General features: G+C 38.8%; 1 protein-coding gene and 1 pseudogene across 27 annotated transcripts in view; one reads left to right on the forward strand and one right to left on the reverse strand.

Moving 5' to 3' along the window:
* Nucleotides 1-1,223: 1,223 nt before the first annotated feature.
* On the forward strand, nucleotides 1,224-6,704 carry LOC106565301 (uncharacterized; annotated as a pseudogene).
* Nucleotides 6,705-7,711: 1,007 nt separating this feature from the next.
* The window catches only part of ical (Calpastatin), a 63,390-nt gene continuing 58,192 nt past the window's right edge, over nucleotides 7,712-12,909 (reverse strand). For 26 of the 27 annotated variants that reach the window (XM_014131747.3, XM_014131763.3, XM_014131762.3 and 23 more), the window contains 5 exons: nucleotides 11,515-11,559; nucleotides 11,292-11,408; nucleotides 9,173-9,202; nucleotides 8,936-9,042; nucleotides 7,712-8,707 (listed from right to left, as the gene is read on the reverse strand). In XM_014131747.3, coding sequence (XP_013987222.1) covers nucleotides 8,944-9,042; nucleotides 9,173-9,202; nucleotides 11,292-11,408; nucleotides 11,515-11,559 — 291 coding nt within the window. In that variant the 3' untranslated portion in view covers nucleotides 7,712-8,707; nucleotides 8,936-8,943. The remainder of the gene's footprint in view (nucleotides 8,708-8,935; nucleotides 9,043-9,172; nucleotides 9,203-11,291; nucleotides 11,409-11,514; nucleotides 11,560-12,909) is intronic. The other variant, NM_001173691.1, reaches the window with a different exon arrangement.

Genomic DNA, 12,909 nt, shown 5'->3' on the forward strand with positions numbered 1-12,909 from the left:
TTGTTAAGTCATAATGTCTGTGTTCAGGACCTACAAACAGTGCTGTTAGCAGATGTTGAACAAATAACACGACCAATCAATGGGAAATAGGATTATATTCTTAGGTAAAGTATTTATTTTTAGGGCAATCTCGGTAGAAATGGTACAAATACAGAGGTTCAAGACCCTCGTAAGACATCTTAGTAAAATTGAAGGAAGTATTGCAAAAGGAAATAGTAAAATGGTAGAGTACTGGGAAAGATGGGTTAGTCTGTGGACATCTGAGGTTTGAAATTAAGATTAGAGTGCACTGTATAAATAGCTGTAAGTGTTGTCTATTAGTTTACTCCAATCAGGGAAGGGTTGGTAGGGTTGAGGAAAAATAATTTACAAAAATAAATGAATAGGGGGATTAGAAATGATGCAACCAATTAGTTGGATATAACCTATTTTCGCCAAATTTGATTCGACTTTTGGTGTACTATTTCTTGCATTTAGGGGGCGATATAACCAAACATTTATTCACATCCCTCTATCTTTCATGAATAGGCCTTGTTCTTTATGAGCTTTATAGTGTCAGATTGTTATCAAAATTGATCGAAAAGTTATCCAAATTAATTTCGATTCAATGTTATTGTATTTGCACAATAGAGGAACCCTAACTAATCTTATTAGCAGAGCCTCACCCTTCAAAACAAAACAAAATGTATTTGAACGTTATCTTACAGTATGTCAAATCGTGTCATTAACATAATATTCGACCTACAATTTATTGACCAGATGCTTACAAAATTCTTGAGAATCCTCGACAAATGAATAGCCTTCTCCGAATCTTCTCAGAAGTCTTTCGCAATATTGTCTTCCTGTACATCTGCAGCAGTTTATTCTTTACATTTAAAAAAAATAAATAACTGTTTCAAAACAGCCTATCCTGAACTATTTTCAGACACCCAGGTGGCAGTTTATGTTCAAACATTTTCAGGAACTATGGCTGTGTGAAACTCTTTCAGGGTTATTTGAGATGTCTAATCTGTTAAAGTCTAGGCTATCTATTAAACTTTGACACCATGCACTGATTTAGACTGTAGATTAGTGAAATATAGGCCTATAGCCTAATTTGGACATGATATAGGCGTTCTACATGATAAGTACATTTTGTTGCAAATATAATAGTAATACTACAAATAAAGAAATATAAAACATTTTGTTAACATTATTTGAAACAAATAGTCTCAAGGCTCGATAATAGCCGTTGTAATTATAGGCCTACTGATGATATTCTTCGGATATTCTTGCACCAGATGTTAATCAACCGGGCAGCACAGAATCTCGTCCTCAAAAGTGCAGCTGCTGCTCTTGTCTTACATTCATTCCCCCCGTTGAAAGTTTGACTCGTATTTGGCCTAGTCTTTACCTCGTTTTTGTCGCCACATTGTGCTGTGGGTGAGCGCACAGACCGCGTGCAATTTGTGCACAAAGCCGCCAGCCTGTTGTGAGGCGCAGCGCGGATTGGTGGGCTCTGCATGAGCAGCCTTTACAGACCACCTGCAATGGCTCCTGCAATGAATCGATTTAACAGGGATGAAGAATGACTTGGGGCGGGGTTTAAGGTCGTTTGGAGCTCCTCATCACACCGGGTTCTACTGTACATACCATGATGAAGATCTTGAAAGTATTGCTGTGCCAAAATACATTAAAATGGTCCAAAAGTGGAGACAGACACTTGTTTCACTGTTCTTTTGTCAAGGTAAGCATAGTATAGCCTATGGGTTTATTCCCTTCAATGTAGGGCGGATAGTTTAAACAAAAGTAATCGATGGATTTCCACGTCGCCAGAATACATGCACTCCAATAGGCCTAGTTCATAAGTGTGGCTATATATAATGTTTTAGCTTTTTCAATCTGAAATACAATTAGCACAACGTTCTTGGCATTCATGTAGTAAACTGACTAAATAGGCAACTTTTATTGGAACAAACAATACCCTTGTAATAAATAGCATTGTCTAATGCTATTTAAATTTCGATGTGAAGGGTAAATTAAGTTGTGTTGTAGGTTTGTCTCTAGACTGTTTTATTGTGAACAAAATGGTTTTAGGCTATAAGCTTGTAACCCAGTTGTATAATTGATCACGTTTCAGTAATTCCCTTTTTTTTAAATACATCTTTAAATAAATAATTGATGTATTTATTTGTTGAATCTCAATTCTTTTCACAAACGCTATCAAAAACTCTCGAACTGAGTTCTCTAACAGAGAAAAAGGATAGAGACCGAAACCTAGGGGCAACATGGTGATTTGGTTTCGAGTGAAGGACAACGCTAGAATGGAGTTTATTGCGGCGTTAAATTCCAAGAATTAAGAAAAGCACATACTTTTTTCACACCGAAGTCTTCAGTGGGGACCAGATAAACAAAGACATGTTGATATTATTGAAGGCTTTCAAAAAGGCGCGAGATAATGTGGTTTACACCTGTGCATCAATCAACGGTAATGCGCAAGTATTTGGCGAAGTAACTTGACTTGCTGGGCCAGGTGGGTAAACTAGCTAGGCTACATTACATACATTAATATGATCAGAATAATCCCGTTTTAGACAACAATGGCAACAAGGGTTTTTCAATCAGAGGTTTATTGTAGCCAAAGCTATAGCCTAAATACGTTTTAAACGGTCTGAAAGTTATCCATGCTAACACACCCCACTCCACCTAAAACAACCACGACAACGCCACCAATGACCACAGGCATAGAGGTAACCAGATGTACATCGGCCAAGTTTTGCTTCATCATCATCATCATCAACATTATTCTAATCATCATTGATAGGGTTGTTTTGGATAACCAAAGTTACACTGACTGGGTATTTGCCATTATCCAATGTGGTTGAACAAAAACGTGTTCCTTGTTTGACTTATGCTTTTGCAGTGGGAAAGATGGACCCTAGTGCATCCTGTGATCTGATCATTTGGGCCCAATTGCTGCTGGCTGTGGCTTCCTCCTCCTTTTCGTCCCCATATGCCACTGCAATCGTGAGTCCTGCATATGTGTACACCCACTCATACCCTCATGTATTTACGAAACACCCACTTACAGTATATACACTCACATGAAACACCCTTGCCCACCAAACAAAACAAGAGCATTGAACCTAGTTGATGGAAATACAATATCAAAACAGAAGCATATGCTTCATACATACAGTAAAATATGGTGGTGGATCTTTGATGTTATGGGGCTATTTTGCCTTCACTGGTTCTGGGGCCCTTGTTGAGGTCAACGGCATCATGAACTTTACCAAGTACCAGGACATTTTAGCCAAAAACCTGGTGGCCTCTGCCAGGAGGCTGACACTTGGCCGCAGGTTATCTTCTAGCAAGACAATAACCCCAAGCAGTAATCAAAATCCAGAAAGAAAAGGTTCATTGACCACAGAATCAACATTTTGCACTGGCCATCTCGGTCTCTGGACTTGAACCCCATTGAAAACCTGTGGTTTGAATTGAAGAGGGCAGTCCAGAAGTGCAGACGAAGGTTATCAAGGATCTGGAAGGATTCTGTATGGAGGAATGGTCTAAGATCCCTCCAAATGTGTTCTCCAATCCCAATGTCGTTATCCTCGTAATAAGTTTCAATAATTTTGAACCCTACCTTTTTTTTTACCTGTTAAACAAAATCTATTTCTCTGTGCAATTTTAGTAGTATAAAATAATATACTATAAACCCAGGGTTTATAATACAATACTTTCCAATTTTAATTTTTTTTACAAAAAATTACATATACAAATGTAGCATACAATATAGCTCAGTATTTGAATCATATATTTTATACAGTCATTTTTGATCATCTTTATCAAGGGTGTCAATAATTTCGGTCCTGACTGTATATGTTTGCCATAGTAAATACAGTTGAAGTCGGAAGTTTACATACACCTTAGCCAAATACATTTAAACTCAGTTTTTCACAATTCCTGACATTTAATCTTAGTAAAAATATCCTGTCTTAGGTCAGTTAGGATCACCACTTTATTTTAAGAATGTGAAATGTCAGAATAATAGTAGAGAGAATGATTTATTTCAGCTTTTAATTCTTTCATCACATTCCCAGTGGGTCAGAAGTTTACATACACTCAATTAGTGTTTGGTAGCATTGCCTTTAAATTGTTTAACTTGGGTCAAATGTTTTGGGTAGCCTTCCACAAGCTTCCCACAATAAGTTTGGTGAATTTTGGCCCATTCCTCCTGACAGAGCTGGTGTAACGGAGTCAGGTTTGTAGGCCTCCTTGCTCGCACACACTTTTTCAGTTCTGCCCGCAAATCTTCTATAGGATTGAGGTCAGAGCTTTGTGATGGCCACTCCAATACCTTGACTTTGTTGTCCTTAAGCCATTTTGCCACAACTTTGGAAGTATGCTTGGGGTCATTGTCCATTTGGAAGACCCATTTGTGACCAAGCTTGACTGATGTCTAAATGCCTGACTGATGTCTTGAGATGTTGCTTCAATATATTCACCAAATTTTCCTTCCTCATGATGCCATCTATTTTGTGAAGTGCACCAGTCCCTCCTGCAGCAAAGCACCCCCACAACATGATGCTGCCACCCCCATGCTTCACGGTTGGGATGGTGTTCTTCAGCGTGCAAGCGTCCCCCTTTTTCCTCCAAACATAACGATGGTCATTATGGCCAAACAGTTCTATTTTTGTTTCATCAGACCGGAGGACATTTCTCCAAAAAGTACGATCTTTGTCCCCATGTGCAGTTGCAAACCGTAGTCAGGCTTTTTTATGGCGGTTTTGGAGCAGTGGCTTCTTCCTTGCTGAGCGGACTTTCAGGTTATGTCGATATAGGACTCGTTTTACTGTGGATATAGATACTTTTGTACCTGCTTCCTCCGGCATCTTCACAAGGTCCTTTGCTGTTGTTCTGGGATTGATTTGCACATTTCGCACCAAAGTACGTTCATATCTAGGAGACAGAACACGTGTCCTTCCTGATCTGTATGACGGCTGCGTGGTCCCATGGTGTTTATACTTGCGTACTATTGTTTGTACAGATGAACGTGGTACCTTCAGGCATTTGGAAATTGCTCCCAAGGATGAACCAGACTTGTGGAGGTCTACAATTTTTTTTCTGAGGCCTTGGCTGATTTCTTTTGATTTTCCTATGATGTCAAGCAAAGAGGCAGAGTTTGAAGGCAGGCCTTGAAATACATCCACAAGTACACCTCCAGTTGACTCAAATTATGTCAATTAGCCTACCAGAAGCTTCTAAAGCCATGACATAATTTTCTGGAATTTCCCAAGCTGTTTGGGATTTCCCAAACTTTCCCACGGGAGACCCATGGGGCAGTGCACAACTGGCCCAGCGTCGTTCGGGTTAGGGGAGGGATCGGCCGGCAGGGATGTCCTTGTCCCATCGTGCTCTAGTGACTCAGCTATAATTTATGGCATTTATCATACACATTGTGTATTTCAATGTTATACATGAATTACATTATTATTATTAATAATATATCAATATTTATTTAAAAATGTTTTAATTAAAAAATATATATATTTTACCCCTTTTTTGTGGTATCCAATTGGTAGTTACAGTCTTGTCTCATCGCTGCCACTCCCTTACGGACTCGGGAGAGGCGAAGGTCGAAAGCCACGCATCCTCCGAAACACAACCCAACCAAGCCGCACTGCTTCTTGACACAATGCCGCTTAACCCAGAAGCCAGCCACACCAATGTGTCATAGGAAACACCATACACCTGGCGACCGTGTATGCACCCGGCCCGCCACAGGAGTCACTAGAGCACGATGGGACAAGGACACCCCTGCCGGCCGAACCCTCCCCTAACTCGGACGACGCTGGGCCAGTTGTGCGCCGCCCTATGGGTCTCCTGGTTGCGGCCGGCTGCGACAGAGCCTGGACTCAAACCAGGATCTCTAGTGGCATAGCTAGCAACTACGATGCAGTGCCTTAGACCACTGCGCCACACAGGAGACCGGATTTATTTTTAAATGTTACAATTATTTGTATGCCCACATTATTACAAAACAAAGTCAGTTTTACCTATTTACTATGGCAAACAGGTCCGAAATTATTATATTTTTTGCTCATCTTTATCAAGAGTGCCAATAATTATGGACCAGACTGTTAAGACTCTATTCAATCTGCATCGCGGAAATTCAGCTTTACAGTGTGACATAAATTGAGACTGCTTTCATAGTAAACGCACATAAGGTCCACACTTTTGGGAGTTTTCTCCCCTAAACGACCCAACAGAGTTTTTAGTTAGAAAGACAAGCTCTTATGTTTTTCTCTTGTACTCAGGCCGAGAATGGGAGCACCAGGGAAACAACATCCTATAGCCAACAACAGACTAGTCTAATCTTCAACATGTACACAATGAATAAACTCTCCACAACCATCTAAATATTCCTTTATGTTTTAAATTGAGCGGCGTGTTTTAGTATAGGATAGTAAAAACAGCATGTACAAGCTACATAAGAACACAAAAATAACATATTGGTTAGTTGAAGTATGATTTTGCATAATAATATATTTTATGGAATATTATTGGTCAGTGTTTATAGTAAAGTAATTACAATTATTGCTGGGGGAAAAAAAAGACAGAACCAAAACAACTACATAAAAAAAATATTGAACAGATTGAAACTTTGACCTGACATTCACAATGTAGTTAGTGATGCTTATGACACGGCTGTTCCTTGTCTTTTCTTCTCACAGACAATGATTTCCACTGAGAAAGAGGGAAACAAGATGGTGCAACGTTGTCTCGTTGCTATGAACTATTCAATTGATTATATTTGATACATTAACTGTAACACCATTTATCTAGTTGAAATAGCCTAATTATCACTCTTCATTTCATCAACATACTGGCTTAATGGCAGCTTTGTGAATATGATTCATGTCATTACTCTAATAAATGGAGATGTATTGATTATAACTAAGTTTATAATGCTGTAATAAGATTATTTTCACTTTCTGACTTCCATGTTCTGTAAATATTACCAAAGACACAAGCTCTTCAGTGAAACCTCCATAAAAGTAATTTAAAATGTTATGCCTCAAATTGTTGGAATTCTTCCCCATGCTATTCAGTTTTGTATATTTGGAAGAAAGCAATATTTTTGGAATACTTGAATGATTGTACCATAGTGTATGTAAAATGTGAGTGTTCTTGTAACTGTAAAGACATGTTAATGTGAAATCTCCATTACTTTATATTACTCATCTCTTACAATCTGAATGAGACAGAAATGGTAAAGCTACACATCTTTTTTATTCAATTTTTTTGTTTACAAACACTTGAAATCTATTGAAATTCTACTCTACAAGCGTACAAGGCTGTTGCACTTGAAAAATATCAGAGGAAGCAGCGTTGTAAAACTTAACAAAATGTAAAAAGTACGGAGCTGCTTTGTACAAGATAAAGATTTTCCTAATATTACATGTGAAATCCTTTCTAAAATATATATATAAAAAAGTATTTCCTTTACTGCAACAAAATATACAGTAAGTTCCCTATACCAAATTACCCTCTTACAAATTGTGTATTCTACTACGGTCATTAATTGTTTTTGCCATTTTCTTATTGCCATTTTATAGGGCAAAGTACATTTAGGCTACCCCATGTTAGCTACAAAAAGAGATTCTGTTTTTCGGTTGTTGAGGCACAAGTAGTTACTACAGACACTCGAATACACACAGCAAACCAATTATTTTTCACATATATTTTTATTAAATTAGAATTCCCATTTCCAAAATATCTCTCAAGTTTTGAGTTTGAGACCTGCACCGAAATACTATATGTAGAATTCTGTCATACCAGCTTTTGACTTTTAGAGTAGAAGTGATAGCCCTTGGGACTGTTTTACAGTATACAAATAAAAGGCAGTTTACAGAGGTAGTGACCACCCAAGTTTACTTGTAAGTGCACTTTCGGAAACCAATACATGCTTCTACGAGGCAAAGTACACACATATAGACCCTTCTGTAAAGCGATATCTATCAAGAAAGTAAATATATAGTATTGCATGAGCTATCAGATGCATCCGTACCAAGCAGATCACTTCCTGTAAATCCTTTTACACGTTTCAATATTGTAAACTAAGTATTATCATCAAACTAAGCAGACTATGCTGTACGCTAGTGTCTTATGTTGGCTGTCCACATAATAGAAAACTTGCTTTACTGTGTACAACAAGATTGCAAAGACATCACAATCCTATATACCCACTACATACTGTTCCTAAACCCAGATTACGCTCACTATTACCCAGATCACACTCACTATTACCCAACATTGTAGCAATGCTGAAGCAACGTCACTGCAACATTGGGGCAATACAGACTGTTAGCTAGGGCAACACCTCCATTATATTTTTCTCACAGGATTGGACAGATGCTCTGTCAATCTTGAGGAATAAATTACAACAAACTCTCTCTCCTTCTCTTTCTCTCTCACGCGCTCTTTATTTTGCTCTCCTCATCTCAAAGGAAAGAAACCAAAACAAGTACAATCTTCTGTCATGTGCGAAACCAAGCAGGAAAGGCGTTGCACACAGCATGTGTGTGTAAGTGTGTGTGTGTGGTCATGTTTGTTTTTCATCCAGTATACATTCTCCACCATTTAGAAAAATAGAATCATCGTTCACAGCAGCTCCCTCTAGTGGCGCCTCCATGTGGCAGGGGACATGTAGTGCGCTAGAAACCTGCAATACATTAAAAAAAACACATCAGTCAATCTCACAGGAGAAGACAAAAAAATCCTGTACTATGATACTAAATCAGAGTAAATTGTATGTATGCTAGTACTTTAGGGAATATAAGGAATATAGAAGCCTGCATTGCAGCATCTCAGTCACATTGTTTCAAGTTGGTTGAGTCTTGTAGGCTACTTTTGAAATCTGTGCTCCTGAGGTACTTGGTCAAGTCCTTACCTAGAGGTCTAGCTCTTGCCACCCTTATTTTTGGATCCTGGCACTACATCTGAACTCATCTTTCCAGACAGGTGGTCTTTGGCTGATGGGTCCTCCTCCTGTTGTTTCTGAGACAAAAGGTCAAAGGTCAAGTCAATTAGAGGACATTTATATCAAATCACATGAATATGGGCATGCATCTCAAATGATTATTAGGATCTAATTTCATTTGGTTGTCTTAAGGTCTAGTTTTCTTACCTTTGACTTAGACCTTGACTTGCTGTTGCTCTGCAATAAACAAAATTGACACCTTGTTCAGTGTGGATATAACTTCAGGGAGGGCTATGGTAAAGTGATACGGGAGACTTGTAATACGTCTCAATAAGACTAGAGGGCGCTGTAAGACAACCAACAACCATATCTGTTGCTCCATAACCAGAGAATCAATGGCAAGTTCATCTTCCAGTGTAAACTGGTGGGAGGAGCTATAGGAGGATGGGCTCATTGTAATGGCTGGAATGGAATTCATGGAATGGAGTCAAACATGCGGTTTCAATACACTGCGTGCACAATTATTAGGCAAATTGTATACCTCGGGGTTAATTTTATTGTTGAACAAACAATGCTCTCAGTCAATCCAAAATGTTATTGAACCTCAAACCTGAATGTTTAACAAAGGAAAAGTGAGTTTTGTCTTTCGCCACACCCTCCCTCATTACACAAATACATATCACCTGAAAATGATTAAATCCAATAAGCATTCCAGTTTATATGGTTTGGAGTTCGAAAATGTGAATAGAAACAATGATAAGATCAGAATACTCACTTGCCTAATAATTGTGCACGCAGTGTATGCTTGATACCGTTCCATTTATTCAATTCCAGCCCATTCTCCTCCTATATAATGAGCCCATCCTCCTACCAGCCTCCATTGTTGTAGGTTACCTGTTCTACTATGGGGGATAGTAGATTGACATAGGCTAGTGATTTACGTACTGAGTTGATTTATGCGCTGTAGAATTTTAAATATTAGCCACTATTGGTAGCCACTGTCAGTAATACCCACATACATTTATAACTGTCACTTTAGCGTTAGTTTCCTTCAACTTGTAGCTACATTTTGCATCATTTATAAGACTATTGTTCAACCCCTATTCTGCACTTTCCTCACCTAATATTTAATGGATTGAACAACTGAATGTGGCAACTTTCAGGATGAATCAAACCACCATTTTTTTAATTCATCAATACATTTAGTGCGTAAAGGCTCTCCAAACCTGTTATTTCTGATTCATAAATACTTTCATAAACCCTCAATAATCTACAAGATCAGAGTATTTTTAAATCTACCAATTGGTGCTGAAATGGAGATGAATATGCATAAATTTAGATGGCTTTCTTTCATTGATACCCAATATTCTGAACCCGATCTCTATATTGTCTAAAGGTACACCGTATTTAAAGGGATGGCTTTAGGTAAATGTAGGAGAGAGTGGGGTAAGTTGAGCCAAAGGGTTAGTTGAGCTACCCCCTGTTTCTAGGAAACCATACACAAAATTAATGTGACCAAAAATGTAGGAAGAAGTCATCATTTCATGGAGTCTGTGAAAGAAGAAACCACATGGAAAAAGTGGTAAGCAAAAACTGATTTTCATTATGTCAAATGAATGTATTGTGTTATATGTTTCATGATGCTTGTATCTAAACCAAAGTAGATACATCAGTTGGGGTCTCTATATGCTACAATATGAGGTCCCAAACTTAGCATGAAAGTGCATCCTTGTAGCTGTGTGGGCTAATATAGTCAAAATGTTTGAACCAATGGCCACCATACACATGATGATTACATTTTGTCCGTTTTATGCATAATATGTTAAGTATTTTTGCAAGGTGTCATGCATATGAACTCAAGATAGTTTTTATTGTTACAGAGCAGACATCATCATGCCCTGTCTAAACAAATGTAAAACAAGCAGGCCCCCTTGAGGTTCTTGAAAGAGCAGCCAAGGAAGTAAGAGAAGGGAAGAAGTCCATTTGAGCAGCAGTAAGTGATGAAAAAAATAGACAATGACACTGAAGAAGTACATTGACAAAAAAAAATGATTAACATGTACCTGTGTGAAAGAGGCCATGATAGAGTAGCAGAGGCACATAAGGTCTTATCTGATGATGACATGGAGTCTGAGCTAAAAATATCAAGAATTTTGCAGACCAGTTTCATGGGCTTAGTAGCCTCAAATGCAGAGAGCGTGCAAGGCAGCCACACCTGCAGAGTGCGTTACGCATCTGCATTCAGTAAGTCTGAATACCAACTACTGAGAAGTGCTTATTAAATCAAAACGCGTCAAAAAGTCTGAATCGGGCCCTATGTACGTACCTCCAGACTGGGCTGTGTCTGCTTTGTTGTCACGACTACTGAGGTTGCAGCAGGACCAGGTGAGGAAGAGAAGTCTCTAGACAAGAGGTCGAGGGCACTGCTGTCATCCATAGATGGCTTTAAGGAAGGAGGAAGATGGTCATAAGTGTACATACGGTTTACAGTACAACATTGAATACGACTGATCTGTACGATTATAGATACAATTGGACAGAAACCTTACCTGCTTGGGCCTAACATCAGCCTGGGCTTTGGCCTCTGCCATTGCCTGTGAGGAGAAAATACACAAAACCTTATTAAAATATACTGCCTTACTGGGGTGGCAGGTAGCCTAGTGGTTAGAGCATTGGGCCAGTAATGAAAAGGTTGCTAGATCAAATCCCCAAGCTGGCAAGGTAAAAATCTGTCATTCTGCCCCTGAACAAGGCAGTGTTCCTAGGCCATCATTGTAAGTAAGAATTTGTTTTTAAGTGACTTGCTAGTAAGGTAAAATAAAAAAATATATTAACGTTTCCCAAACTTGGTTTTTGCATATTTTCGACACAGAATGTTATCAGATCTTCAACCAAACCTCATAGTAGATAAAGGGAACCTGAGTGTACAAATAACAAACCAAAAAATTGTACTTCTTTTAATTAACAAAGTTATTCCACACCCAATTCCCCTGTGTGAAAAAGTATTTGCCCCCTTACACAATAACTGGTTGTGCCAACTTTAGCTGCAATGACTGCACCAAACCATCCCACTACCACCACCATGCTTGACCGTTGGTATGAGGTTCTTACTGTGCAATGCAGTGTTTGGTTTTCACCAGGCATAATGGGACCCATGTCATCCAAAAAGTTATACTTTCGACTCATCTGTCCATAGAACATTCTTCCAAGTCTTGATGATCCTCTAGGTGCTTTTTGGCAAACTGGAGCTAACCTTTTGGATGACATGGGTCCCATTATGCCTGGTGAAAACCAAACACTGCATTGCACAGTAAGAACCTCATACCAACGGTCAAGCATGATGGTGGTAGTGTGATGGTTTGGGGATGCTTTGCTGCCTCAGGACCTAGACGACTTTATCAGAGAATTCTACAGGAGAATGTCAGGCCATCCGTCTGTGAGCTGAAGCTGAAGAGCAGCTAGGTCATGCAGCAAGACAATGATCCAAAACACACAATCAAGTCTACATGAAAATGGTTAAAAAGAAACACATTTGAAGTTTTGGAATGGCCTAGTCAAAATCCAGACCTAATCCCAATTGAGATATTGTGGCAGAACTTGAAACAAGCAGTTCAGGCTTGATAATCCACAAATGTCACTGAGTTACAGCAGTTCTGCATGGAAGAGGGGCCAAAATTCCTCCACAGTGATGTGAGAGACTGATCAACAACTACACAAAGTGTTTGGTTAGAGTCATTGGAGCTAAAGGTGGCACAACCAGTTATTGAGTGTATGGGGACAATAACATTTTCACACAGGGGCATTGGGTGTTGCACAACTTAGTTTATGAAATAAATGACTTTAGTATGTAATTGTTGTGTAATTTGTTCACTCAGGTTCCCTTTATCTAATATCAGGTTTTGGTTGAAGATCTGATAACATTCAGTATCAAAAATATGCAAAAG

Source organism: Salmo salar, chromosome 12 (genome assembly GCF_965601325.2).
Source record: "Salmo salar chromosome 12, fSalSal1, whole genome shotgun sequence".
NCBI lineage: Eukaryota > Metazoa > Chordata > Actinopteri > Salmoniformes > Salmonidae > Salmo > Salmo salar.